General features: G+C 50.7%; 13 protein-coding genes across 13 annotated transcripts; 3 read left to right on the top strand and 10 right to left on the bottom strand.

Moving 5' to 3' along the window:
* Nucleotides 1-200: 200 nt before the first annotated feature.
* N7487_003906 (histidinol-phosphate transaminase) lies at nt 201-1,617 on the top strand (the record flags this gene model as incomplete). The annotated part of the gene is made up of 3 exons (XM_056871653.1): nt 201-283; nt 334-504; nt 570-1,617. 3 exons carry the CDS (start codon nt 201-203, stop codon nt 1,615-1,617), a joined length of 1,302 nt encoding a protein of 433 aa, XP_056729373.1.
* Nucleotides 1,618-2,545: 928 nt separating this feature from the next.
* N7487_003905 (putative integral membrane protein Pth11-like) lies at nt 2,546-4,156 on the top strand (the record flags this gene model as incomplete). Its single annotated transcript, XM_056871652.1, has 2 exons — nt 2,546-2,916; nt 2,974-4,156. The coding sequence occupies 2 exons, from the start codon at nt 2,546-2,548 to the stop codon at nt 4,154-4,156; spliced, it is 1,554 nt and encodes a 517-aa protein (XP_056729372.1).
* Nucleotides 4,157-5,517: 1,361 nt separating this feature from the next.
* Nucleotides 5,518-5,957, bottom strand: N7487_003904 (uncharacterized protein; the record flags this gene model as incomplete). The annotated part of the gene is made up of 2 exons (XM_056871651.1): nt 5,518-5,865; nt 5,940-5,957. 2 exons carry the CDS (start codon nt 5,955-5,957, stop codon nt 5,518-5,520), a joined length of 366 nt encoding a protein of 121 aa, XP_056729371.1.
* Nucleotides 5,958-7,064: 1,107 nt separating this feature from the next.
* N7487_003903 (DNA-directed RNA polymerase core subunit RPB5) lies at nt 7,065-7,978 on the bottom strand (the record flags this gene model as incomplete). Its single annotated transcript, XM_056871650.1, has 3 exons — nt 7,065-7,590; nt 7,713-7,795; nt 7,883-7,978. 3 exons carry the CDS (start codon nt 7,976-7,978, stop codon nt 7,065-7,067), a joined length of 705 nt encoding a protein of 234 aa, XP_056729370.1.
* Nucleotides 7,979-8,286: 308 nt separating this feature from the next.
* On the top strand, nt 8,287-9,997 carry bfr1 (putative nuclear segregation protein (Bfr1); the record flags this gene model as incomplete). The annotated part of the gene is made up of 3 exons (XM_056871649.1): nt 8,287-8,397; nt 8,551-9,720; nt 9,779-9,997. 3 exons carry the CDS (start codon nt 8,287-8,289, stop codon nt 9,995-9,997), a joined length of 1,500 nt encoding a protein of 499 aa, XP_056729369.1.
* A 284-nt stretch (nt 9,998-10,281) lies between these two features.
* Nucleotides 10,282-10,926, bottom strand: N7487_003901 (uncharacterized protein; the record flags this gene model as incomplete). Its single annotated transcript, XM_056871648.1, has 1 exon — nt 10,282-10,926. The coding sequence occupies one exon, from the start codon at nt 10,924-10,926 to the stop codon at nt 10,282-10,284; it is 645 nt and encodes a 214-aa protein (XP_056729368.1).
* Nucleotides 10,927-11,403: 477 nt separating this feature from the next.
* Nucleotides 11,404-14,776, bottom strand: N7487_003900 (glycoside hydrolase family 35 protein; the record flags this gene model as incomplete). The annotated part of the gene is made up of 7 exons (XM_056871647.1): nt 11,404-12,725; nt 12,780-13,452; nt 13,505-13,639; nt 13,692-14,073; nt 14,136-14,438; nt 14,502-14,578; nt 14,642-14,776. The coding sequence occupies 7 exons, from the start codon at nt 14,774-14,776 to the stop codon at nt 11,404-11,406; spliced, it is 3,027 nt and encodes a 1,008-aa protein (XP_056729367.1).
* Nucleotides 14,777-15,852: 1,076 nt separating this feature from the next.
* On the bottom strand, nt 15,853-18,680 carry N7487_003899 (tRNA (cytosine-C5-)-methyltransferase; the record flags this gene model as incomplete). Its single annotated transcript, XM_056871646.1, has 4 exons — nt 15,853-16,138; nt 16,209-18,311; nt 18,393-18,589; nt 18,657-18,680. The coding sequence occupies 4 exons, from the start codon at nt 18,678-18,680 to the stop codon at nt 15,853-15,855; spliced, it is 2,610 nt and encodes an 869-aa protein (XP_056729366.1).
* Nucleotides 18,681-18,761: 81 nt separating this feature from the next.
* N7487_003898 (2EXR domain-containing protein) lies at nt 18,762-19,688 on the bottom strand (the record flags this gene model as incomplete). Its single annotated transcript, XM_056871645.1, has 1 exon — nt 18,762-19,688. The coding sequence occupies one exon, from the start codon at nt 19,686-19,688 to the stop codon at nt 18,762-18,764; it is 927 nt and encodes a 308-aa protein (XP_056729365.1).
* A 631-nt stretch (nt 19,689-20,319) lies between these two features.
* Nucleotides 20,320-21,990, bottom strand: N7487_003897 (mitochondrial processing peptidase; the record flags this gene model as incomplete). Its single annotated transcript, XM_056871644.1, has 5 exons — nt 20,320-20,710; nt 20,771-21,465; nt 21,526-21,603; nt 21,660-21,785; nt 21,841-21,990. The coding sequence occupies 5 exons, from the start codon at nt 21,988-21,990 to the stop codon at nt 20,320-20,322; spliced, it is 1,440 nt and encodes a 479-aa protein (XP_056729364.1).
* A 358-nt stretch (nt 21,991-22,348) lies between these two features.
* Nucleotides 22,349-23,317, bottom strand: N7487_003896 (SDR family oxidoreductase; the record flags this gene model as incomplete). The annotated part of the gene is made up of 1 exon (XM_056871643.1): nt 22,349-23,317. One exon carries the CDS (start codon nt 23,315-23,317, stop codon nt 22,349-22,351), a length of 969 nt encoding a protein of 322 aa, XP_056729363.1.
* Nucleotides 23,318-23,874: 557 nt separating this feature from the next.
* Nucleotides 23,875-25,521, bottom strand: N7487_003895 (rRNA 2'-O-methyltransferase fibrillarin family protein; the record flags this gene model as incomplete). Its single annotated transcript, XM_056871642.1, has 4 exons — nt 23,875-24,716; nt 24,868-25,053; nt 25,124-25,320; nt 25,452-25,521. 4 exons carry the CDS (start codon nt 25,519-25,521, stop codon nt 24,189-24,191), a joined length of 981 nt encoding a protein of 326 aa, XP_056729362.1. The 3' UTR covers nt 23,875-24,188.
* A 759-nt stretch (nt 25,522-26,280) lies between these two features.
* N7487_003894 (uncharacterized protein) lies at nt 26,281-27,095 on the bottom strand (the record flags this gene model as incomplete). The annotated part of the gene is made up of 2 exons (XM_056871641.1): nt 26,281-26,775; nt 26,832-27,095. The coding sequence occupies 2 exons, from the start codon at nt 27,093-27,095 to the stop codon at nt 26,281-26,283; spliced, it is 759 nt and encodes a 252-aa protein (XP_056729361.1).
* Between the last annotated feature and the right edge of the window lie 666 nt (nt 27,096-27,761).

Below are 27,761 nucleotides of genomic sequence, written 5' to 3'. Positions count from 1 at the left end.
AATGAGCTCTATCGAGAGATCAACAGATGCATATAAAGAGAATATGTATCCGAAGACGTCTTACTATGTGATGATATGTAAATGTGGAATATAGAATATATAGATCGGCATTTGAGTCATAGTCATAGAGTGCCGATAAAATCCCCCACCTGGGCTCCCCACCAACCTTGGAACTTCAACATCTCACATTCTTCGCCACAATGGCTTCAAAATCTCCCTTTAATTTGGCCACATGCGCCCGTCCTAATATCCTGGCATTGCAGCCTTACCGATGTGCCAGAGAGTATGTGCTACCCTTTCCGAATCACCGGTATCGGCGAGCTAATGAGTCAGTGACTACAAAGATGATGGGACGAACGTCCTCCTCGACGCCAACGAGAATGCCTTTGGCCCTGGTCTTGCCCTGAACAGCGAGGGAGCATTGCAATCCTCCCCGACCGGCAATGCCACGGGAGCCTCCAAGCCGGAGATTGACTTCCTCGGTCTGAACCGCTACCCCGATCCGTGAGTGAAATTCTACCGTCGCGTCCCATTCAGACCAATGTGAACTAACAATGCGTGCCTCCCAGTCACCAGATTGAGCTGAAGCAGCTCTTCTGCAACCTCCGCAATACCCACCACCACACCCCGAAGACCCTCCTTCCCGAGCACATGTTCTGCGGAGTTGGCTCGGACGAAGCCATTGACGCGCTCCTACGCTGCTTCTGCGTCCCCGGCAAGGACAAGATCCTCACATGCCCCCCGACCTACGGAATGTACAGCGTCAGCGCGCAGGTAAACGACCTCGAAATCGTCAAGGTACCACTCGACGCTACGAACGGGTTCCACCTCCAACCCGATAAAGTCAACGAGGCCCTATCGGCCGACCCATCAATCAAGCTGGCCTACATCTGCTCGCCGGGCAACCCGACCGCGAATCTGATCCGCAAAGAGGACATCCGCAAGGTCCTCGAGCACCCAACATGGAACGGCATCGTGGTGGTCGACGAGGCATATATCGACTTTGCGCCGGAAGGCTCTAGTCTGGCAGAGTGGGTGACCGAGTGGCCCAACCTAGTCGTCATGCAGACACTCAGCAAGGCATTCGGTCTGGCCGGTATCCGTCTCGGTGTGGCCTACGCCAGTGTGGAAGTCGCACGTCTTCTCAACAGCCTCAAGGCGCCTTATAACATCTCCAGCCCTACAAGCGCGCTCGCATCTGCGGCACTCACCGCACCCAACATGGCAGTGATGCACAGTTTCCGTTCGCAGATCATCGCGCAACGCGACCGTTTGCTCACGGAGCTACCGACGATCCCCGGTGTGGGGCAATTCCTTGGCGGTAGTGATGCCAACTTTTTGCTCGTGCAGATTTTGGACGCCGAGGGCCGACCGAGTAACGTGACTGCGCTTGCGGCTTACGAGGCTATGGCGGAGAAACGTGGTGTGGTTGTCCGCTTCCGTGGGAAAGAACTTGGGTGTGAGGGTTGTCTCCGTATCACTGTCGGTACGGAGGCGGAAGTTACTAAGTTCCTTCAGGAGTTACGGATTGTCTTGAGCGGGCTTCGCGCTGGGTCTGGAATTGAGTCGCTTCGTGATGAGAGGCGGGAAGACTCGGCGGCAGCTGTGGTTGGATGAGCGTTGCGCGATTAATCTTTGGGAGAATCATAAGGTTTGGCGAGATAACATTGTCCGTCGGAGGTACGGACGTAGATAATCTTGGCCTCATTGGACTCATTGGACTTAATTCATTGGGGGCTAAAATACGATATCAAGAATCGAAGTACGAAGTACTCCGTAAGAACCATGGAACTGCCCACTCGCTTATCTTATTTCCTTTTGGCCTCTTAATATCCCCTGTTCATCTATGGATCTGTGCCCAAGTGGATATCCGATCCATGGATATATACAGACTTTATCTTGAAAGGAGTAAAAGTCCACGTGTACATCGTAAACCCTTGCACTCCGTAAATCCTTGTAAATCCTTACTCCGTATAACCAACGCCCGTTCCCCCTCCGTGTTATAACAGGGCATATAGCTACTCTGTACATAATGTAACCAAATCACCCTCATTGGAGGAAGATTACTCCGTAGACAATGTCATGCTAAGGCGATTACCATTATTTCTTTGTTCCATATGATCGTTCACCGTAACACAGATCTGAAAAGGTGAGACGTTTAAAAAAGTATGAATAAAGTGTGAATCTCCTCCCCCCCCATCCCCCCGAATCTCCCCTGATTAGCCAGTCGAATGTCACTGGCTGTGTTTATATGGGAGGCTTGGCTTATCTAGTCATCCTTGATCATTTTCCCCTCTCTCGTCTTCCAAGGACATTTTAACCATTTGAAACTTTTTATTAATTTCCCCTATCTCTCCCGATTCATTACTCCGTACAAGATGATCTTATATTATCTTCCCCATCTGTCAAGATCGTCTTCATTTTGGTCTCCGCAATCCTGCCCTATAACCCTGACCTAAAACATCCCCACACTTTCCCACGTGTGAGCAATGTAAAAGCACTGTGAATCGCTTTCTGCGCTTCTGCTGTTTTTTTTACTTGCATAATGGCCTCCATGGCCTCCGTGGCCATGTCGCTGGTCCCGCGTGGCATTTATCAAGAGACACCACCAGCTTTCCAGAGCAGAAATGAGATCAATCCGACCCTTATGATGAGCTGGTGGGCTACTATCTTCTCATTGGTTATCATCGTCGTCCGAGTATGTGGTCGTTATATTCGTGTGGAACGCTTTTTCACCGAGGACAAAGTCATGATGATCGCCGTCATTCCCTTGATGATTCGCATGGTCCTCGTGCACTTCGTTCTCATCTTGGGAACCAACAATACCACCACCACAGGCTTGACGGAGAAGGAGATAGCGAACAGAGAACTAGGCAGCAAGCTAGTTCTTGCGGCACGTATCTTCTACGCCATCTTGTAAGACAACACCCATTGGATCTGCTAGTTCAAAAGTGACTCACAAAAAAACTATAGCATTTGGACCGCCAAAGTGACCGTATGCGAATTCCTAAAGCGAGTCACAGGGCTTACCTGGCGCCGATCAACAACCTTATTCCTCCGCTTCATCTCCTTCTTCCTCATCTCAACCCTAGTGGCCGTGGTCATCGCAACCCTAGCTGAATGTCAGCCCTTCGACCACTACTGGCAGGTCACCCCAGACCCAGGCCCAACCTGCCGCAGCGGCTACGTCAACCTAATAACAATGGGCACCTGCGACGTGATAACCGACCTCCTCCTCGTCGCCATCCCAGTCCCCATAATCCTCATGGTGCAAATGCCTCTCAAACGCCGTCTCGCCCTGGCATCCCTCTTCTGCCTATCCCTGATACTAGTCGCCATAACCTGCTACCGCGTCCCCTCGGTAGTCGATCACAGAGGCTCCCAACCATACCGCTCCCTCCTCGCCTCCTTCGAAATCCTCGCCGCAACAGCAGTCTCAAACGTCCTAGTAATAGGCTCCTTCGTCCGAGACCGCGGCGTCAAGAAACTAAAATACAAACGCGCCCAAGGCTCAGCCTCTGTCACAGAAAGCATGGATAAATCCTTCTTCCGCAGAAACACAGTCATGCAACACCAATGGGGCTCAGACTCAGAACTAGCAGATGGTCTGGGAATCCGTCTAGACCCAGAGATATACAAACTCCCCAGCACCTCGGATGGAACCCGCGTTGCAATTCCAAGACCACCACCACCAATATCCCCATCATCCCCATCATCCCAAATGCCCTTGGCCATGGCAAAAACAGGAAACCTTGATCCAACTTGGTCGTTCACTGCCCCCCGTCGCTCAGACGACGACCGCTCCGCGACAGATAGTCTCGGACCGAAAGTCATGCCGCGCGAGTACCTGCGCACAAACGAGTCCCCGCGCGAGATATCGCCCACGTCGGAGATGTCGCGGCGTGTCTCGTTCTCGGATGTTGGCGGTTTGCTTACAAGATCAGCCCCGGAGTCTGGGTCCGATCATGTGCGTGCCCAGACTACCTTGTCCTCTCCTGTGGAGCCTATGCAGCGTCGCAGAGGCCCCGGGAGTAGGGCCTTTTGGAGGATTTGGGAATCTTTGGGCTGTCGAGAGCTACGCATGGGCCTCGGTCGCCGGTTCCTGGTCCTGCGGATCTGCCGTTCCCGGCGTCGGCTTTTGGTAGGCCGCGTTTGATTTCAATGTCAGCGTCTTCGGATTTGACGACCGATGCTGATGTTGAGCTTCATGATGTTGGTGGGTTGTTATCGCGACATGGGCATTGACACTTGACATTTCTGAGGTTGATGCGATGTGATGTGATATGACATGATGTGATGGCTCTCTTTCTTTTTTCTTTTTTCTTTCTTGGTTATTTTGGGTCGAGGCTTGTTGTCTCCTGTACATGGAATATTTGGCTGGAGTCTCTTTTGGTTTGAGACTATGTACACATCTTGCATTCCCCTATACCTTTTTCTTTGTTCACTACTTCCTTTCTCTGTTCTTTTTTTTATTCCCCCTTATGCGATTGTTAGGGTTGGCGTTGGAGATGTTGCCTCTCGAGATCTTTTCAACCCTTCCAATGACTCGGGCATGACTGGCACTCTTTCTATTTGGAGCCTTGCTAATAATGTACACCTACATAACTATTATCTACATATATACTACTATCTATATACATTCACACCAAGATATTTCGCAAGTTAATTCATATCATATCGAGATAAGAACGGACCCGTCGACGACTTGTACGACTAGTCGTACACATTGCCTCCACTGAGCTCTCTGACCTTGAGATGCCATTGTACTCCATACAAGCCTTGCCTTTATCAAACTCTCTACCTGGTGCAGACCCGCCCTTCTTTAAGCCCAGTACGCAGGTAGTTGTATGAAGCATCTTACTCCATGCCTTAGCTTGTAACAGTAAGTAAAGAATACTTTTAGGAAATTATACTAACAGCTTTGTATACAGAGTTCTAGTCACAGGGCTGTAACGATAGACTACTAGAATGTTTCTGCCTTGAGACTAAAATGGGCATAAATTTCCTTCCAACTTGTATCTACCCAATCCATAAAATGTTTGCCTACAATTACCTTCGGGCTATAATGTATGCATAGCGATTGAAAATAATGGATTAGGTAAAACATCATGAAACGACTCGAGGAAGAGTAAACAAGAAGGTAGTGTAAAAGATAAAGATGTAGTACAATTGAGGCTCAACCCCCAGGACCCAAGAACGCCATGTCCTGTTTTGCGCCAGCGATAAGTAATAAAAGTCAAGGATATATACGAAGGGAACGGGAAAAAAAACCAATCAAATCAAACCCCGAGACCAGTTTCCAACCGAGGATTCACAGAAGCACCAAATCCCCGAGTCAAAAAAAGCTAATCCCAGGAAACGCAGAAACGCCAGCCTCTATCTCGATATTTCTCAAGAGTGTGGTGCATACACGGGCATAGCGACTCAACAAGCCACCTCAACACCAACCAAAAAAACCCAATACAGATTTGCGTAGTAGCGTAGTCGCGTGTCAAAAATCAAGACCAAAAGGCAGATCTAGAACAAGATATCCAAACAGCAGCAACAGGCCATCGCAGCCATGATACCTGCACAGATACCACCTGCACCACTGCCGCCAGAGCGTCCGCGGTCATTGGCATAGTAACCCTGTTGCTGTTGAGGGGGGTAGCCCTGCTGCTGAGGTGGGTAATACATCGGCTGCTGGCCCTGGGGGTAATAGCCCTGCTGGTTTTGCTGGGGCTGGCCATAACCTTGCTGGGGTGGGTAGTAGCCCTGCTGTTGGGGCTGGCCGCCGCCGTAGTAGTCGTTTGCGGCGCCGGAGTTTTGTTGGTAGTATGGGCCTGCATCGTGGGCTTGGGCCGGGTAGGAAGGTGGTGGACTCGTCTGGAAGAGGTTAATATTTTGGTATTGGGGGTATACTGGGGTTTGCGATTGATTTATTGGTACGGAGTACTTACTGGCTTGTTGTAAGACATAGTGGGAATTGAAGGTGGAGTTCTCGGGTGATGTCAGACTTAGTGCTGATTTGGGGAGATTGCGCTGTAAGTGTGGATATGGGAGATTTTTCTCCGTTGGATTGTGAACTGGAATAACTCGAAATCGGCGCAACAGCAAGGAGAGAGGGGTGCAGATGAGATTAAAGAATGAGGAAGCGCCGGAATCGAGAGAGAGTTGCAGTGGCGCAGTTCGGGGCTTAGTCAACCTTTTTCCAGGGTTTTCCGAGTTCCAAGGTTTTATACTTACGCGGCCTCATTTTTACTCTTTTACTCTTGAGGCAGACGGTAAACTGGATTCTAGAAATTGGTGCCTTTTCGGCTCTGCTTTTCTTCGCTTTCGCCTTCGAACTAGTCAGATACCTGTAGTTACAGCCGAAATTTCCTATACTGTAAACCTATTCCTGTCAGTAGACTTCGGCCTCTACATTTGATATTACATTTTTATATACTATTTAGGTCTTACACCATGCATGATGCTAGTATCAGGGTTTCAAGTGGAGCTAGTACAGTTCCCCCTCTTGCCCAGGTATCAGTAGCCTATATGCACGTAATTAAACTCTAGCCATCCATGAACGATCTACAACTTCCCCGCCCCAACTCGAAGTGACAGCCATTCATAGATTGGATTCATCTAGACATACAAAGACACGGCCATTATGTAAAATCACAGGCAAACCCCCCATCGCAATCCCCCAAAGGAGAAACTTCGCGCCTATACGCCATGCTGCCCATAATACAAGGGGGAGACCAAAAACTTTTTTTGTGTTTGTTGAATGTGAGTCGATGAGGAAAAAAAATAACTCCCAAGTGTCCACTTCTGTCTGGCATCAGCTGCTCTTCCTCGACTGCCAATTAGGTATTTCCTGTAGACCTGCGTGGTATGGATAGCGGTCATATCGGAGACAGTGAAGTGGACTTGATGCGATTCGAATTTGCGAGGTCGAGGTTCAGAGGAACCGGGGTTTGGTTCTTTGGATTTGCAAACCCCCCAAATGAAAGAAGAGAAACGAAGAGAAAGATCTAGCGTTCATTTTGAAGAGTCGCATCAATCTTCCTGTTCCATTTCCAGCAACCTTGTTGTGCAGCTTAAATAACCCAGCGGTAACTGGCATAGCGACCTGCAGTTTCAGACTTGCGGATAATCTTAACAACCTGGCCACGGCGCAAACCAAGGTAGCGGGCGACAGGGTCAGAGATCTGTATACGGGGCAGCTGGGACTCCTTCAGACGGTAGCGCTCGAGGAGCTTGCTCTTCTCCTCGGGGCTAAGCAGGACGTGCTTGGGGACCAGCTCATGGCGGGTGATGTTGACGAGCAGATCCTGTTCCTGGAAGTGCTCGCAGATGCGGCCGGGGACACCGGAAAGCAGGCGCACGGCGGAGGGCGAGATCGGCGTCTGCGTGATGAAGATACCGGTGTGGAAGTTGTTCTCATCGACAAGGTGGTTGAAGGCGCGCACTTGCTTGGTTCCGACACCTGAGGAGTCGGGGCAGAAGTCGACATAGATTGTGCCGCAGTCTGGCTGGGGGTTTGGGTTTGCCTTGCTGGGCAGTGCTGTGTACTTCAACTTCATGCTATCGGTGGGGCGGGCTTGGATTTTCATCTTGGTGCGACTGTTGTTGCGGAGCAGTTTGTTAGTGATGTGTGTCTTTTCAATGATGTGTGTCCACATTGCTCGGTTCAAGTTTTCACTATCTCGAGACAATAGAATGGTGGGCGCAAGGATTTCACATACTCAGGGTAGCCCAGAGGGTCAGCATATTTTGCGCGGAAGTCTTCTAGCGGGAGTACCAGCTCGTTGTCAGACACTTCGTAGCCCTGGTGTGTCGCTAATGGTTAGCCTTGGGTAAATGGGCATTATGAGAGAGACACTGAGAAGTCAGGGACTCGATCTGAAGTGCCTACCCGGTCAGCGAGCAGTTCATAGACTGTTCTAAAGGTGCGCCAGAGCCGAGTCATCTCGCGCTCGGCCTCCATGGAGTGTGCCGAATCCCCATCCATGATGGAGTGAGTAGTCAATGACTAGAATAGAAAAGGAAAATAAGAGGTTATCTCGTCAAGAGACTTTCACAAAAAAAACGGGTAGAAAGAGCTCCGGTGGAGAGATAAAGGTGAAGTCGAAAAATCGGCGGGAACTTTCTGCCAGCGACGCTTAAGCGGAGAAACCGACCGAACCATTTTAATTATTCCAAGTTTCCCCTTTTCAGTTTCGCTTTGGTCTCGTTGGTCTATTTAATCCCTTCAGGATCCTAAGAAGGCAATTTGTCTCTTCCTTCTCTCCGACTCTCTTTTACATTCAATTCGTTGCAATGGCTGCCACTGATGGGGAGCGGGTTAAGCCCACCAAGCCCGATGAGGCCGCCTACAAGACCAGTCTCGCTGAGGCCGAGAAGGAGCACACTGCTGCTCAGGAGAAATTGGTATGGATGCTTTTTTTTGGAATTGTTTCACTGAGCCCTCATCTGACTTGGGTCGCGGGGATGATCCCGACCCACTTTGATTGTTGATTGTCCTCGTGTTCATTATTTACTTGCATCCCATGTCCTCGGGCCAATGACTGATATGCGCAACAGAACCAAATCAAGGCCAAGTTGGACAACGCCAAGCCCAACAACCAGGATTCGCCCACCGTTAAGAAGCAGCAGGAGCTGCGCGCCGAACTCTCAGCCATTCGCCAAAAGCAGTCCGGTTTCAAGTCCAGCCGGTCCTCCACCCAGGAGAAGATCAACGCCTTGGATGCCAACCTCAAGGCCCGCATTACCGAACAGAACAACTCCCGCGGACGTCTGTCATTCAAGAGTGTCGAGGAGATCGACAAGGAAATCGCCCGTCTTGAGAAGCAGGTCGACACTGGTACCCTCCGTCTGGTGGATGAGCGCAAGGCTCTCACCGAGGTCTCCAACCTGCGCAAGCAGCGCAAGAGCTTCGCCGGTCTGGATGAGGCACAGAAGGGCATCAACGACATCAAGGCACAGATCTCCGAATTGCGCAAGACCCTCGACAACCCCGAGGCCAAGGCCCTGAGCGACAAGTACGCCGAGATCCAGAAGGAGCTCGATGCCATCAAGGCCGAGCAGGATGGTGTCTTCAAGAACCTGAACGCTTTGCGCGATGAGCGCACCAAGCTGCGCAACGAGCAGCAGGAAAAGTATACTGCCATCCGCACTATTAAGGATACCTACTTCAAGGCCCGTCGCGCCTACAAGGAGTACGAGGACGAGGCCTGGCGTGTGCGCCGCGAGCGTCAGAAGGCTGAGCAAGAGGCCTTTGCGCGCGAGAAGCGCAAGAAGATTGCCGATAAGAAGCTCGAGGAGGCCTCGCAGCTTGCCTACGCCGACGAGATCCTGACCGCACAGGGTCTGATCCGTCACTTTGACCCCGCTTATGACTTCTCCTCCCTCGGTCTGGACGAGAAGAAGGATGAGGGCAGCAATTTCCGTGCCGGAGTTGGCCGCACCGTTGAAGCCGCTGAGATTAAGGGAATGAAGGTTGTGAGCAAGAAGGACGATGAAGACTATTTCGTCGGTTCCGCTGGCAAGAAGGGCAAGAAGGGCGGCAAGAAGGGCGGTGCCGCCGCCAGTGCTGAGAGCACCAAGTTCAACATGAACGTTGGTATCATTGAGGACTTCGCCAAGGTCAAGATCGACCCCCCTATGAACCAGTCGGATGTCCCCGCCTCTGTGGAGAAGTTGGCTGCCAAGATCACCGAGTGGAAGAAGAACCAGGCTAGCAAGACAGAAGAGGTAAGTTTTATTCGTTCCAAGGTTGTCAATTGTGATCAATTACTAATTACCCCCATAGAACATTAAGAAGGCCCAGGAAGAGATTACTCGCCTCGAAGAGGAGGAGACCAAGGCTACCAGCGCCTCTCAGACCAACGGCCGTGCCACCGATGCTGCCAAGAAGCCCGCCCAAGAGAACGGTGCTCCATCAGCCAAGGCTGAGCTGGCTCAAGAGCAGGATGCCGTGGCTGACGTTGAGGATGAGCTCAAGAAGGCCTCGATCGAGGAGAAGGCATAGATCCGAGGAGGAAGTTTTCCGTACATGGTCAATGCATCAACTTATACATGAAGTCTAGCGTTTGTCTAGCATTCTCTCTGCGTCTTTTTCTTTATATTTTTTTTTTGTTGTTTGGCTCTTGCATATGCATTATATATAAGAATTATAAAAGCATTCTCATCCATCATTACAAGAAGTAAACTAGCATCATCAATCACTACAGAAGAAACCATAATACATAACACATAACACATAAAAAGGGTATCGCATGCCAACCTCCAAAGAAACAAATATCAACCCCCAAATCACCGATGACTACTATAATCACTTCCCCCGCCATAGGCCATGGGATCAACATGCCTAACCCCACCCCGTCTAGACCTCCTCGGCGGACGCGGCGAAACATCAGAAGGCACACTCGACTCCTCCTCCTCAACCTCAATAATATCCTCATCCCCAGTAGTCGAAGTAGCCAGCGACTCTTCAACAACGACACGATCATGTCTCGACGACGGCCGACGCCGATAACTATCACGGAAACTCTCCCGTTCCTCTGCGACCTCGATGACGTCGCGTCGTCGCCGTCCGGCAGATGAGCCGCGTCGACTGCGCACCTCCACAATCTCTTCGTCGTCCATTGACATCGACATCGAGATCGAGGAGGAGGTTGGCGCTGCTACGCCGCCTCGCGCGATGCCGCCTGGGTTCACCGCCAGGAAGAGTACGTACATTAGCAGGACGAAGCCTGCTACGCTGCCCAGTACGATTCCAACTACTGTGCCGGCGGCTGGGCTGCTGTGGAGGCGGCCGTAGGTTGAGGGGATTGAGATTGTTGTGTAGCGTTTTTGGAGGGAGGTGTCCGTGTACAGGAGGTTTGGGTTTAGGTCTCTTGGGTTTAGGTCGGGTTTGGTTGGGTCTAGGTCGAGGACCTCAAGAGGGTGGGATGACATATTTTCTGATTATTTCGTTGTTGGTTATGAAAGTGTGTATATGTCGAGGTTATTGTGCGAGGTTTGGATATTTCGATTCGAGCGAATGGATGGTTTGAGGTCAGCTTGCGAGCTGATGTGCGCTTGTGGGGGTTGGTCGCATATGCGCTGTCAAAGTGGATTTGGTTGGAATTATATGGAGTAGTGTTGAGGTATTAGAATTATTAAATCGAGAAGCGCAAGGCAATAAGAGAAATACAAGCAAATGCCCAAGCAAATATCAGACCAAAAACAGAAGAGAGGAGGTTGGGGGTGGCTGGGATCTGCGGAGAAGTGGAGATGACCTGGGAAGCCCTACTTTTTGATACTTCGGACATTTGTGTTTCTGATATTAGGAATTTAGGAACATTATATTCAAGATTACACTATAATACTTTGACTCGCTCTCGTTGTATTGTATTCTCTGAGATATTTACCTATCTACTCCCAATTGAACACCTAATAAGCCCCCTTCCGCTTATTATACTTAGGCTGCTCCACGGACTCAACCTTCAGCGCTGTGAGAACAGGAGTATTATGAATCAAGTCCAAACTCTCCAACTTAGCTCCATCCGACTCAAGCACCCACAGACTCAAACCCAAATAGTTGGTACCCCGGTAGTTAATAATGCCCTCTGGAACAGGGAAACTCGTCTGGGGACCAATATTGTTCACATACTTGGCGTACTGGTATCCATTGACATAAAGCTGGGCGCGGTAAGCAGCCGGTGATGTGGTGTTCCCGAAGTTAAAGTATAGAGGAACATCCCAACCCTTCTCAATATTCAGATCAAAGCTTGCACTGTAGAAGCTGATTCCAGGCCCCGACAGGCCGTCGAAGGGACTGGCAGATTTCCAGTCCTGGGTCGGCGGCTGGGGCTGGTGGAAGCCCTGACGCTCGGCATAGAGACCACCCTCATTGAGCGGGCCGCGCACTTTGTCTAGGTAATCCTCGCCGCCTAGGTTGCCGGTCAATTTCCAGGTGATGTCACTCGCAGATCGGCCGGACAGCTCGTAGTTGAGGATACCGCGGGGGTTCTTCATCTGGTCTTCGCCGACGATCCAGTTTTCATTCAGACCCATGTTGTCCACGACTACGGTGAACACGTACGAATTGCCCTTCTTCAAGGTTGGAAGTGTGTAGGTTCCATTGTGGTCGGCGTCGATGGAAATTCCACCCCATGACCCTAGATGGTTCTCGTTCAGCCACACGGCGCTGCCAAATGCACTCCCACCTTGAGTCTGCACGAAGAAAGTCTTCTCGTCGCCAGTTGCGACGAAGTGGCCACGGAAGAGGAGGGTTCCGGTGTGGAAGCCGTAGTCAGAGGAGAAAAGCGAGGTTGGGGTCTTGAGTTTATGGATACTGTTTTGGGTGGGTTGGTCTGCGGAAACCCATGCGGAGTCATCATACGAGTCTTGGATCTCGGGCAGAGTATCAATAGACTTCCACTTCAAACTCTTCAGAGTTGGAAGCTCGATCTTTGGGGCTGTGTAAGAAATGCTGCTTGACCAGATTCCGTTCTTGTCGACCTTGACCTGCGCCTTCTTGTCGTTGATGACTAGGTTCTTAGCCTTGGACGGGGCGCCAATCACTTCAATTGGGGTGGTGGCGTTGAAATCAGCAGTGAGATGAAGGTCACTGCCCTGCACATAAGCACTCCGGACGAGGTAGCCGGCCTTAACAATGAGAGATGAGGCGGTGACCTTTTGGGAGCTATATCCAGGGCTTGTTCCTGTGGTTGGGAGCTGAGGGACCCAGTAGTTGTAGGCAGAGTTCCGGTCTAGTAGTTTAGTTAGTTACGATGAAGCAAGGCGGTATTTAAGAAAGCACTTACCCAGAAGAACAATCTGTAAATCACCCAGTTGCACGATACGGCGAGTGGTGGAGACATCCCAGCCGATAACAACCGCCTTACCCACCTGCTTGGTGGTGATGCTCGATGATGACCCTTCAATAACCGACGCCTTCGACTTGGAAGAGACAGCCAGCTCGTGGTGCTCGCCGGGGCCACCGTACAACACAAGAATCTTGGATTTACCCGACTTCGTCCAGGTAAACACCTCAGCGGAGGAGTAGAGGATGTTGGTGCCGGCCACATCGTAATCAACGACATGAATCTTAGAATCACGGCCGCTGAGAGTAAGGCTTCCACCAAGCTGGGGAATAGTCACTTCACCGACGCTAGTAGGAACCTTGAGCTTATAGTCGACGGACGATTGACTCGAATAGTCAGAGTGTCGGACGACGAAGAAAGAAGAAGCTGTGCTGTTACCTCCGAGCAGGGGAGTTACGGCCAGATCAGACGAGGTGGTGTATTTGGAAGTGGTTAAGCTTCCTGGTGTCGATACAAGATAAGCCGGTGACACTCTGGCAAAGTTGCCAATCAGCTTTAGCTCGCTATACTTCTCGCGGGTGATGTTGCGAGATTCAGTAATCGGGGAACCATAATCATAGGATGTGTATCCACCGGGGTGACCCAGGTTGCCCCAATTGGTACCACCAAAGATCTACCAGTAAAATATTAGAGTTGATGAGTATGACGGGGAAGCTCGAACATACCATGTACAGGTTGAGGAATGCGACTCGGAAGCTGAGATTGTTCTTATAGAACACTCTCTCGAACTCGTGGTTCAGAAGAGCAGCACACTTCGTGAATCCAACACCTCCCCAGGGATCAAAGGCACCACCTTGGAACTATACTCTAGTTAGATTGATAATCCACCCGGAAGGTCTCCATCTATCTTACCTCAATCAGGGAGTATGGGGTTGAGGGGCTCTGGGTCATATGTTTGGTATAGAAATCAGTAGGCAGATTACCCGTTGGCCAGGTAGCAGGGTTTGCGCAGTCAAAGCCGAGAGGGTAGCTATCATGGCCGTAGATATCCACAGCCCCCTCGCCGGTTCCAGGGGCATTGTGGCCACCAGGCGAGGCGTCATTGCTAATAAGAGGCACGACAATTCCAGCCTTGCGAGCCTGGTCCTCCACGTATTGCATATAGGCTCCGTCTGGGAAATCATTGTATCCACAACACGCGCCACTGTATTCGTTCTCGGGTTGGTAAAGAATGATAGGTCCTCCATTGGTGATTTGACCCTTGGCCATGGTTGCGGCAACATGGGCAATATAGCTAGTTAATGATGTCAGTACTCCATGGTTCTTCTAATCTTACATTTTAGGAGGGTCACGTACTTATCCGTTGCCTTCAGATAGGCTTCATCACTCGTTCGCAGGGTTCCATTCACGCGCTGAACCCATCCTGGGAAACCACCACCCGATACCTCGGCATTGATGTAAGGTCCAGGGCGGGCCAGAAGATAGATGCCAGCCTCTTTGGCGGCGTCAAAGAATGGCTCCAGGGCAAAGACTCCCTCGGCAGTATACTCGCCCGGCTTACCTTCCAGTAGAGCCCAGTCAATATAGAAAGAAACACAGTTGAATCCTAGAGCCTTGACTTTTTGGAGTACATCAATCCACAAAGATGGAACAGGCAAACTGCAAGGATCTTGATCAGCATGATCCTTTCTTGTAAAGAGTTAATCAATGTCTCTAACTTACCGATATGGGTGGATTTCACCACTAAAGAGCATGAGTCTCTCGCCATTGACAAAGAGAGACTTTTCATCCCAAGTGACCTATACAATGAATGTACTTGTCAATATAAAGCATCCAAGCCCAAGAACCCAAACCAGACATACATATTTCTGAAGTAAATCCCGCTTAACAGGATCCGGATGTTCAGTGAAAGTAAAGCCATTCACCGAATGGCTAATAGCAGCACCAGCGGCCTGGGCCGCCAGGCAGGCAAAGGCCCAAGAGGACGAGAACTTCATGGCTGTCTCGACAGTTCACACAGGGGTGAAGTGGGTTGCTAGGGAGGAGGAAGAAGCACTTGGATTCAAGTCCAATTTCCTTGCAATGCAGGGGTTGCGCCATTCATATAGTGCACAGAGACTCGGGACAGCATTGACCCTAATCAATGTAGCATGCAATTGCTATACTACTGTAGCAATGACCCTCATTCCATGCCTTTCGTCATTTCTTCCAGATTGAGGGGTGCCCCGGATGCTCCGCAGGCTCATGCAGGAAGGGTCTAGGATCTACTACGGTGAAGATTTGCGGCCATACTGAGGGGTTGGGGGGATATTGTTGAAGAGGCGAAAGACCGGTCTTCTAATTATAATAGAGTTCTTCTTATTTAAAATGAAATAAGAGTGTCTTCCTATGGTTTTAACTATGAATATGAACATGTTGTATATTATAAAAGGCACATCCGACAAATTGCAAGCAAACCAACTCAATTCAAAAGGGCATAAATCCAAGACATACTATACAGGCAATATGGATATATTCCACGGATATTCGGTCACAAAACCCCGGTCATTATGGCCGCAAGCCCTTACTGTCTGTCCATTGTCCACCCCATACCTCACACGGTAACCGGACCGAAGATCTCCAGCTGTCCTCGCGGGGTCATTTTTTTTCCACTTATCAGATGGCGGGAGATTTATCGATGTGACCTTTTTCTTCTGCATAGCTTTTCGTTCTATATCAACCCGATGTATAAAGCTATACGGAGTATGAGTCTAAACAGGAGAGATAACCGTGCCACTTTACCAAGGTCAATAGCAACAACTATGTTAGACCAAGATTTAATGGCGCCATTTAATCAACTTGAAATTCAAACTAAGCAGTTCTCCTGCGGGGAAGATGTGGAGGTCCTGAATTTAGCCGGTGCATAAGTTGTAATATCAAAACTCCTAACCGACGTTTCTCCGATGCAGATCACTCCGGAAATTACGGAGTACAAAGGACCTAAACAAAGGTACGGAATTTATGATATTGGCTTTTTGATACAGCATAGAAATCTCCATAATAGGAGCATGTAAAAAAAAAAAAACAGAACCATTTACACTGTAGTGTTGAAGCGATCCTCCTCATCGCCATCCTTGGTGTATGTCTCACGATCATCCACGTCGTCCTGTGCTTCCTGTCCAACCTCGGCATTCTCCTCCTTGAGCGCAATGTCCTCAGCCTCAGCGGTCGGCTCGGTCTGGCCACCCTGCTTCTGTGTGGTGTTAATCAGAGGGGTGGAGTCGTTGAAAATACGCAGCAACATGGCACGGCGCTCTTCCTTGGGAAGCATGAGGTTCAAGGAATGGAGAGATCGCCACAAGGGCAGAACCATAGCCTCACTGTAGATTATGTTAGTAAGATGCAAATATCACTCGAAGGGATATATATGAAAGGGGAAAAAAAACTTACGGAAGACCATCTTCTTCGCCGGTCGCTTGTACGCGAAGAATACTGCATCCCATGGGGATATCCTTTACTTGCTCGCCAATCTCGCCCAGAGCCTTCCAGCCATCGTCAGTGACCTTGGGGAACATCTCCACAAGGAGACGACGGAGAGTGTCCCGCTTGGTCAGGACAACGGAGCGTTCAGGGCCCAGCCAAGGCTCGACAATCTTCAGGCCGTCAGTCTGGACACGCCATCTGCAGACGTTCTCACGCTGTGCGTCCTGCTTAACAAACATCTTAACACCGCAGTGGACGAACTTCAAGCCCTGGCCTTCATTGGAGGTAAGAATGTCACGTCCCAAGGCACTAGTATAGTAAATTGTGCGGGTGGGGAGACCTTCGGCATTGCGGACCATGAAGCGGTCACGGGGGAATCGTTCGGACAACTTGTAGAATTCATAGATGGGAATAAGCTCCTCGTGGTTAGGATCGAGGTACTTGAACGGCTCCTCTTGGCGGGGACCTCTCTTCTTGAAAGGCTGTGCGGTAGCCGCAGAGGCGGCAGGTGTGCTGTCCCCAGGGGTGTCAATGCCAGTTCCCACTGCAGGCGCAGGGGCGTGGACGGGGCGGTCACCGACAAGGACCTCGCTACCATCGTGGAGCTTAGTCCTCTTAGCAGGAAGTTCATCTTCCAGGTCATCTGCATCCCGCTTCATGGGAGAGGCAGGGGTCGATGCATCAAGAGTAGCAGAGTACGGAAGTTGGTGGGCGGCCTCGGCAACAGAAGCATTCTTTGCGAGCTCCTCCTGGGCCGCTTCGTCGGGAGTGACCAATTCATCCAGCGACTCGAGCTTCTCCAGAGGCTTTCCGTCCACCTCATTCTTCTTAGAATCAAGCTCCGCTGCGAGAGCTGCAACGGAAGCCTTGGGGATAACGTTGCTGCTCTCCGGCTTGGCCTTAATTTCGGAAGTCTTTTCAAGGACTGTGATGAAGAAACCGCCAGTGTCTTGTTGGTGAGGGTAGACGCGCATGCATCGGTCAAGCGGCAGGTTGGCAGCCTCGCCTGTCGGGGCGAACATGCCCTCTGCAAGTCTAGCAAGACCATTGATGCCCTCCTGGTTTCGGTGGTCTTCAACCTCCTGCCAGTTGTTCCACATGCGGCCCTCTCGGTCCATCACCTTCCAGTTGTGCAGACCAGAAGCTCTCTTGAGGCCGGGCAACTCCTGGCTGCAATCGATGATCTTGACGTTGGCAGCGCCACCGCAGCGTTCAATTGCAGAGGCAACAACAGCCTCGTTCTCCACAGGATTCAGACTGCAGGTTGAGTAGACGACACGTCCGCCGACCTTCAGCATTTGCAGGGCGCGAACCAGGATCCGAGACTGCGTGCTGTGAAGTCCCAAAGCATTGCCAGGGGTCCAGTCCTTCCAGACACCGACATTCTTGCGTGCGGTACCATCACCGGAGCAAGGAACGTCTGCCAGGATGCGGTCGAACTTCAAGTATCTGTTCCTGGGCTTGCTGCCATCAGTAGTGGGCAGGGGAGGCAGTTTGATGGAAGGGAACATTGTGGCATCGTGGTTGGTAACGATCAGGTTGGGTGAACTCAGGCGCTTCATCTGGTGAATAAGCATGTGAGCGCGCTTGTAATCGCTGTCGTTGGCAATCAGCAGACCGGTGCTTCGGCCGTCATCGTTCAGTCCTTCGGGGCCGAGGGGTTCGGGTCCAGCAGTGCCGCTCTTGATCTGTTCAGTGACTTGCGCAATGGCATCTTCCTCGCCTGCGTGAAGCAGCTCCATGAGCTGCGCAGACTTGCTGCCAGGGGCAGCGCACATATCTAGCACAGTCATGCCAGGTCTAGCATCGATGAGGAGAGGAGGGATCATGCTGACAACCTCCTGGCGAGAGATGTTTCCGACGTCAGTCTCAGCGACAAGGAACTTCTGGAACTGGGAAAAGGGCGCAAATCGACGGATGACATTCTTAGGGGTGGTCATGGACCAAGCGAGCTGATCGGGGTACCACGAAACTGGGCGCGGTGGCTCGACGAATTCGTCCTCGTATTTGATAGAAGTGATTTCGGGGATATGATAGTCCTTAAGACGCTGCTGAACAGCCAGCGCATGTCTAACAGGAGGCACACAACAGTCAATACCACTTGAAACCTCCCAAGGCGCGAATCGCAGAAAAGGCGCAGTTGTGACTTACCCTCTAGAACCGGTGAAGCGGAAGCTGTTGGGGAGGTCCTTGCGCATAGTAGCCCAGAAAGCATCCTTCTCCTCCTCCGGAAGGAACTCGGGCTCATTGTAGTAGCGTTCGAACTTCTCGTTCTCTCTGGTGAGATCTTGCCATTGAGAGCGCGTACGGCCTGCGCCGCCGCCGCCACCGCCGCGGCCTTTACCACCCTGCAAGAAAGGAGACACGGTCAGTACAACAAACACCTCATATAGCACGTATGAAAGGTGAAATTACCTTTTTGCCGCCACGTTTTCCCATTGTTATGCTGTGGTAAAAGTTATAGGAAAGTGTATCAAACAAAATTGCCTTCAAAAAATCTCCCGATCAAATGCGGGATGGTTATGTAATCACATGATCGAGCGCTGCAGGTGGGCAGAGTCGAAACATGATCCTCAATTCCAGAGTGGGCATATCAACGAGGTATTGTTTGGCAATGGGATCATGTCTTTTAAATGGGTACCGACGAAGCATTTGAGTTATAACCTGCGGTCCTGGGGCTGGGAACGGTGGATTGGTCCATTTGAAATCAATGTAGTCCGCTGACATCTCCGCTAGCCACCTGTCGACTCGGAAAGAGAACCTTCTGGTGTCAATTGTGTCGAAGAACTTGACTGAAGAGACCTCCTGTTTTGTGTTCATCCAGAGCTGTCTGAATCGCTCGATGGCTGCTTTGTCCGACGGGTCGATCAACTGCGCTGGCTCGTCACCATTGCCAAAGAGGCCCAGCTCCCGAGCTTGCTCGTTGGTGGCCCGGATACAGACGGTGTGCAGGGAGATAATGCATGTCTTCAATGCGCAAAGTACTTCCCATACCAGTGACTTTGAGATATCAGGCCTACGACGGAACCGCAAAAAAGGATGGACGACGTCTGCACTGATAGAGACCTTTTTGCATAGAACAGGCACTTTCATCAAGTCGAGCAAGTCATCCTCCACTCTGTGTCTTTGTGTATCTGTGACAATCTCTGGGGCATTGAAGTGAATGATATCGGTAGACTTCCACCACCAGCGAGGGTCTGTCATGCAATCTGGCGCAACAGAAACACCTGCAGGGAGCTTGAATTTGGCCAAAGAAATTTGGCGGGATTCCCAACAGACATGAGCAATGACGGGATACTTCCTGTTGAGGATCCATGCTTGTCTGAGGTCTTCCTCTGGTAAGATATCAGGATCGCACGGTTCTCCAATCTCAACGACTCGCCCTGGAACGGCAAACTCCCAGATCAGCTGGCGCAATTCTGCTGGCAGGGTGGAGAATCGCTCCATGATGACGGAAGCTCGATCACTAAAATATCAATATCAGTTAGAAGGAAACAATACGGAGAAGCAGTGATACAAAAAGATCACCAAACGAAGATAGTAAGGCCACATACAAAAATATACGAATTGAAACGAGTCAGAGGAGATTTCAATCGTCGAAGTAAAGTACCTAGATGAGTATTTGAGAGTTTGAAGTTTCAATCAGGCTGGCAGAGACCAAGCGTAAGGTAAACGATGGATTCGAAAAACTATGGCATGGAGAAAAACTCGAGGACTCGGGCTTTGATGTTTGGGAAAGCACAGGCAGTTAGTCGTGGAAGGTGCCGATGAGGATGAAGCACACTAGGCGATAGAGGAAAGTACGACGGCGACGATGACGGCGATACACCGGGAAAGAACAACTTCGCAGTGCACTGGAAGATATAGAACAAACAAAGGAAATAATTGGTATGTTTACTACAAAGGCAGCAAACTATATAGTCTACTATGGCAAACCATTAATTGCTATTTCACACACGAATTTGGGATCTAACAGCCCAAGGCAATGATTGATAGTACATTCAAATCAAAGCCGCCAAACTCCCAGTTTTCTTGGATTCAGCAGCTATCTTCACACGCGATCATACTCTAGGACAACTTAAGAGATCATGCGGGACATGTCTCCACGGATGCGCTGGTAGTCGAGGACACCCTCGATGCTGCCGACGGCGCTCATGGCGAGGTCCTGATCCCACAGCTTGCGGGTAGCGAAGTCCATGACGTCCTTCTCGGTGATCTGGTTGACAGTACGCTCAATATCCTCAGCGCTCAGGCGGCGGCCAGTGGTGATGATCTGGCGACCGATGTCCTCAGCGACGGCAGTGGTGCCGTCGAGAGACAGGAGGATGGAAGCCTTAAGCTGGGCCTTGGCACGCTCAACCTCGGCGGAGGTGACGTTGTTGCACAGGCGAGACCACTCGCGGAGAGTGAAGTGGATCAGGTCATCGAGCTGAGTAAGGTTCTCGCTGACAAGGTAGATACCCCAGAGTCTAATATCGAGTCAGTATATTTTCGATTAAACACGTGGATTATCAAGAAACAAGGCTTACCCGGTGTCGCTGTAGCTGGTGGAGAAGCTCATGAAGCTGTTAGCGAGGTTGTGGTGGCTGACGTGGGAGCTGAGCTTGCTGCCGAGGAAGGGCGACTGGCCCATGGCACGGTCCCAGTTACCGACGATGGCCTGGGTGACCAGAGCGGTGAAGTAGTCATCATCCTTCCAGCTGACACCCTCGACGGCGAGGGCGATGTGAGCGGAGGGGATGGTGTCGTCGCGGAGACGGACCTCGGAACCGATGAACTCGGGAGTGCGCTTCTGCTCGGCAGTGAGGGCAAGGGCAGCGGAGGTAGGGGGCTTGCTGGGGAGACCACCGAAGTGCTCCTCAGCGAGTCTGACGAGCTGCTCGTGGGGAATGCCACCGGCACCGACCAGGACCATGCGGTCAGCAGTGTAGTTGGTCTTGATGTAGTCGGTCAGGTTGTCCCGGGTGATGGTCTGGATGTTCTCCTTGGGGCCGAGGATGGTGCGACCAAGGGGCTGGGCCTGGTAAGCGGTGGCGTGAAGGTGGTCGAAGACAACCTCCTCGAGCTGCTTGTCAACCTCCTCCTGCTCGCGCAGGATCACATCACGCTCACGCTCAATGGCACCAGCCTCGAGCTTGGAGTTCTGGAGGATATCGGCGAGGATGTCGACGGCCTTGGGGACATCGTTGTTAAAGGCCTTGGCGTAGTAGACAGTGTTTTCCCTCTGTAGTCGCGATCAGTATTTGTTTTGGTAGACGTTGATGGATGGTTTCCCGGGTCGTACCGAAGTGTAGGCGTTAAGGTGAGCGCCCATGTTCTCGATCTCAAGCTCCAATTGGTGCTGGGAGCGCTTGTTGGTGCCCTAGTCATATTCATCAGATAAAAGCGCTTCGTAGTTTGGGGTTTGTGGGGTCGCACCTTGAAGGCAAGGTGCTCAAGGAAGTGTGCAGTGCCGTTGGTCTTGTCAGTCTCTGCCCGGCTACCGGCATCGATCCACACGCCGACCGTCGAGGTTTGGGCCCATGGCGAGTGATCAGTGGCGATCTAGAAGAGAGTTAGCTAAATTGCGATGTAATTGAGATGAGTTGCATGGTCGTACAGTGAATCCGTTGGAGAGGGTGGTGGACTGGGTGGTGGACGGCAACGCAACCGGCGACGCAAAGCCACGCTTCACGGGCTGGATGGACTTCAGGGCCGCACGAGTGCGGAGAGCCTGGTTTAGGTTGAAAGCGAGGCGCCGAGAAGCCATTGAGAACGACTTGTATAGGTGGAGGGAGGGGGAAAGGGGGGAGAGATGGAGAAAAGAGCTGATGGAGACACCCTGAGGTTGAGGTTCCGAAGTCTGAAATTGTTCGCCCAGCTCAGCCAATTACATAACCCGCTTTTCCAAACCGCCCTTGACATCCCGAATACTTCCTTACTCTGCATTAATTCATGGTGTAGACTATAATACTGTCTCAATGGGTCTATATATTGTTTTTATCGATATTTACAATGTCAAAATACGATTTGCTTGATGTTGAGGTATCCCGATACGCCTTGTTTTCCGATCATTCAATTTCGGTCATCCAATTTCGTGCCTATTGATTGGCTACATACCCTGCGTCTCATACAAAGCGGCTTGCAAATTGTCTAATGTTCTCCTCCATCGAAATATCCGCGGCAAAGCCCAACTCGAAAGCACGAGCAGTATCAAAACTGGGAGTCCATGTTTGCACAATCTTGTCCGTAGCAGCATCATACTTCTCCTCCACAAGATCCCGACGCTCCTTGCCACCAACTTCCAGCAAAGCATCCAACATCTGCTGAATACTCACCTTCAACCCAGGAAGATTAACAGATCTTGAGTCTCCAAATGCCTCTTTGGGGACCTCGCGCGCATGAATCAAGTTCTTGATAACAGTGTGCGGCGAGCAAATCCACATCTCCGTCTCCCTAGCCACAGGCAGAATAGCCTTCTTACCGTGGAAGGGCTCACGGATTATATCACTGGCGAAGCTACTGGCAGCCTGAGTGGGCTTGCCCGCTCTCACTGTCACGGTGGGTAGACGCACACACCGGCCATCCAGGAATCCGCGCCGCGAGTAGTCGTTCAGCAGTGTCTCAATAATGAGTTTCTGCGATCCATATGATGAAGATGGCACGGCTGGGAAATTTGTCTCATTAATGACGAATCCTGGTGGTGCAAGGCCGTAGACTGCCAGTGATGATGTGAAGACCACCTTCGCCCCGGGCATGGTCGCGCGTAGCCGGTCCAGAATGTATCGTGTTGCGTCGAGGTTTACTCGGATGCCCAGCTCAAAGTTGGCCTCCGAGCCGCCGGACATGATACCGTGGAGGATGTAGACTGTCTCGTAGGGGTTTGATGCGCTGATCAGCTCGTCGACCTCTTTGGTGGAGGTTAGATCTGCCTTCACACATCTGAGACGACTTGCGTGTTGTGCAGCTGACTCTGGGACCTCGGGCTCGACGATATCGGTGATTGTCACAGTTGTCGTGGCTGGCGTACTTCCGAGGAGGGAAGCAGCCAGTTCCTGGCCGACATAACCTCCCGCACCGGTGATGAGAATCGACATGATGATTATATGATAATGCGGTTTGATCAATTAGGTCAATTAATCAGATCAATATCGTTATTATAAGAGGTCGGTACAACGAAACAACAGTATATTCAAGTAGTTATATAGAACGGAAAATGGATGTGTTAAACCATTATATAGTAACACACCCTTGCGGGGTTGAAGCGGATCTTGTGTCTCCCCCACGCTCGTTCAGTCGCGATAATTTCCCCATTAGCCAATGGTGTTATTACATCCCACGAATATGATCGCTTAATGCAAATCTCGCGCATCAATTCCGAGTCTTTTCTGGTGCAAACCTCGGTGAGAAATCCGATTACCGGGAGCCCCGGCGCAAGTCCGAGAACAGGATTGGGACAGCGAGTTGACCTAGGGAACATCTGAGAGATCTATGAGGCCTTTTTAACTCTTCAACGATAATAATAATTAGCAAGTGTCGCTTCGTTATTCGGGATGTTCTGAATCTGCTTCATATATGCTCTATATGGGTCGAGAGAAGACAAGCTTGGAAGCTTGAAAACCTCAAACTCTGAAAACTACATTTAAAATAATTTCTCTCATGGTGCCGGCGAAATGTTAGCAAGACTAAAATCGCTTGTATTGGCCACTGGTTGCTACCTAGGTACGGATATCATACGCTAACCAGAGCTATCTCATCACCTCAGATCAAGACACTCAGTATGACACATTCCAGCGTGTAAAAATTCATCGAAAAGGAAAACTAAATTTTAAGACGCAGCCAAAAGTACATAGGCGGAAATACCTGTCACAAGAAAGGTGGAAAACATTCGATACATCACAGAACACGAGACGCCGAGGGGAACATCAAAAGGGAATGGACATGACCAGAGACCAGAGATTAAGACCTTTATGCGGCGGTACGCTTGTAGATACCAGCGACAATGCAGTGGTCACGCTCGAAGGGCTCGAGAGTCAGCTGCTCCTTGGGCTTAATCTTCTCCTCACGCATCTTCTGGACCTCCTTAGCGAACACAACCTCGGGCTTAGCTGTGCTGTCAATACAGTTGGCCTTGATGGAGACAATGACACCACCCTCAGCCTTGAGGAACATGTGGGCGTTCAATCCGACAATACGGGCCTGATCGGGCTGGGCAACATCGGCAAAGATGACATCAACCATGGGCACGAGCATACGGTAACGGAGAGGGTGACGGGCATCCTCAACGATGGGGATGACGTTGGTACGGTGAGTGGCCATGCCGATCAGATCACGACCAGAGCGGTGAGAGAACTCGACGGCGTAGACGTTACCAGTGGGTCCGACAATATCAGCGACGTGAGAAACGGAGGTACCGGAGGCAGCACCGATGTAGAGAACCTTGGAGCCGGGCTTCATGTAGATGTCATCAAGACCACCCAGAACACCAGCAGCCAACTAGAAAAAGGAAGAAAAACGTCAGAAAAAAGGGACTCGATAGCGGGCAGTCATGGCTATCGGGGCGATATTGAAGAATTCCGAGAGAAAAAATTCGATAAAACCGGCAACGATACCATGTATCTTTAGCCCAGGAGAAGGGAGTATTTACCTTAGAACGGAAGGGGTTCCAGACACGGAACTCGTTCTTAGTGACGGTACCATCCTCAGTTGAGGGGCCCTCAACGGAAATGCGCTTCTCGCCGTAGACGGCAGTTCCAGGTGTAAGGTTCTTGGTCACAAGCATGTCCTCCTTACCGCCGCGAGCGACGAAGATACCGGCGTGACGGTGGGGCTCCTATTCGCAAAGAAAAAAAAGATTCCGTTAGTGGCTGATACCCATATTCATCAGGATTTCCAACACTTACAATGACAACCTTGGCACCACCACGAGCACCGCCGCCACCGCGGGGAGCACCACGGCCACCACGAGGAGCACCGCGACCACCACGGGGAGCACCACGGCCACCTCCACGACCGCCACGATCGCCGAAGCCACCACGGCCACCTCCACGGCCACCGAAGCCACCACGACCACCACGGCCACCACGGTCGCCGAAACCACCTTTACCCAAGTCAGCAAGGTGAACTGTAATCTCGCAGCAAGAGAGTGTCATGGCCATCGGTGCGGTAGAATCACCGGCGAGACTTTGGACCTGCATGCTTGCTGCTTCGGATGGACTGGACTGAACAAACCTCGACCACCACGGCCACCGCCGCGGTCACCACCAAATCCACCACGTCCACGAGGAGCGAAAGAAGACATTGTATATGTTTTGAGAAGTAAGACTCGGTTGTAAAGGGAGTCAAAGGGGGAGGGAGGTTAAGCTGTCGTTTCCGAATGCTTAAACCGAGTGTAGTTGAAAATTGGAATAAAAGTTCCAAGAGAGTCGATAAAGATGGAGAAAAAATTGGCAACGTATCTGAGATAGTTGGATCAAGCAATTCAAACAGAATTGGCCGCTGACTATCTGTCGGATGCGGATCGATACCGTTGCTGCTCGTTGATGCGGTCGAGATTTTTTTTGCGCCTTTGGGATCTTTCAGAAAATCAGAACGGCGCTAGGTTGTTTGGGGTTTAGCGTGTCCTCCGGGTGAGGACATCACGTGAAGCCTTTCGTCGACGTATGCATCACGTGACCGGTTAAGCCCTGTATTGTTCGAGGCGCAAAAACTGCGATTGAAAATAGACAAAAAGATCGTTGATTGTTTTCTGGTGACATTTCAAAGGTTAACCTGTGAGTAATTGATGGGATTAATCAAAAGGTAAGGAAGGTTATATTATGCAAACCCGGAAAGGGGTGTATGCTCCTGCCGTATAAGCCCTACGGTGGATGAGATGGAACACTACAATCGATGAAAATGGAGAATAATAATTGATCCCTTGATAACACCAGCCCACGATTGGTCATGGAATAAAATAATAGTAAGAAAGTAAGACAGAGCCCGCCCCGCAAATAGAAAAATCGCATCCTCCAGTCGAAGTCCCCTTTCTGTATGTACAAACATAACAAAAAACAACCAACTACTCCTCAAAGAAGTAGTAGTTTGCGGCATATTGTATCTCAAATGCGGCCGGCATACCCTCGCAGGTCTTTGGTGGCGATCCAGCGGCAGTGTTGACTCGATAGACACTCTTGTAGTTGCCCACCGTGCCATCTGTAGTAGTGAGGTAGAGCCAAGGCACGGCACCGTACTTCCCTGACACTGCACCTGACGGTGCATCAATTGCACCTGCCTTCTTGGTCATGGCAATGCCATCCTGCTTTTTGGGTGTGGTGTTTAGGTTGAACTCGGGGGTTGTTGCGTCAAAGAAGAAATGGTGCCCCAGCAGTTCGAGGTTGGCGGGAGGAAATGAGGCATATTCGTTGGTTGGTAGAGAGATACTGTAGGCAAGGTTGGGAAGATTTGCCAGGAGATCAGGGAAGTTGGCTGCAATGCATGTGGCATTGTAGAGTCTTGCGACAGCTCCTGTCGCCGCGGGTGTTGATTTGGAAGTAGAGTCGGCACATGTATAGTTCTAGTTTTATAATAAGCGATGGTAACACAATAAGACATCTCAAGAGCTTGTCATACCTGGGTACCCCGTCCAAGTGCAACATATTTAGCCTTTAGGCCTGACGGACCGGTCATTCCCGAAGCATAGGAGGGTAGAGCAATCTTAGAGGTTTCGCAAGCCCCTGGGGTTTTGATGTTGTGTTTTGCGGTGTTGATGTACTCGCTCACTTTTCCATAAAAGTCTGCCAGTTCATCGTTCCAGTCGTACGCAGTGTCAAGGAAGTTTGTTGGGGCAGCAAGTGATATTGCTGCCAGGCAGATGATGAGAGGAGCAAAACGCATCGCTACTATGTGTTTATGCTAGTAGGTAGAGGTGGAGGGATAGCGAGGCGATAAATGGGGGGGTGTTTTCTTTTTAATCCAGGATTGACCAGCAAGCCTTTAATGTAGGTCGCCTTTGATACAGGTCGAGGATGAACAAAGGAACGAGTTAAGCGAGTTGAAGAAAGGAATGACGAGGGAGGGATTGACATGATAAAATTATCCGGGCCGAGGGGCAGATATACATATAGAGGTGGTAATTACAACTGTCCTGCAATTCAAGCATATATCAAAGATAGTAACACAGGTCGAACTCGAAACACCACTGTGCTATTAACAGAGCGATCGATGCAACCTGCGGGTACTAGCAGGGATTAAAGCTCGACCACCGGCTGTCATTGGTGGATGGACGCGCCCAGGGCTGACCCTCCCAGCCCCTCTGGCTTCTGATTTGTTGTCGACTGCAAATAACTTTTGACTAAATCATGATAGCGACGCGCTAAGCAAAACAACGGGGTTTCCCTCAGCGGTTCAGTTATAGGAGCTTGAACCGAGCCAATGTGATGGGCTCTATAAATTCCCCGGGGCTATTAATAAATCTGACTGAAGAACAGTGCCATGTGTGTTGGGCGGTTAGATATGCGAAATCATTGCCGTTCCAGGCTAGTGTGCAGAGCCAACGATGCC

Source organism: Penicillium crustosum, assembly GCF_028827405.1.
Source record: "Penicillium crustosum strain IBT 35664 chromosome Unknown utg000002l_segment0_segment0, whole genome shotgun sequence".
Classification (NCBI taxonomy): domain Eukaryota; kingdom Fungi; phylum Ascomycota; class Eurotiomycetes; order Eurotiales; family Aspergillaceae; genus Penicillium; species Penicillium crustosum.
The sequence above is the reverse complement of the archived record's forward strand: the minus strand, read 5'-3'. Positions and strand labels throughout refer to the sequence as shown.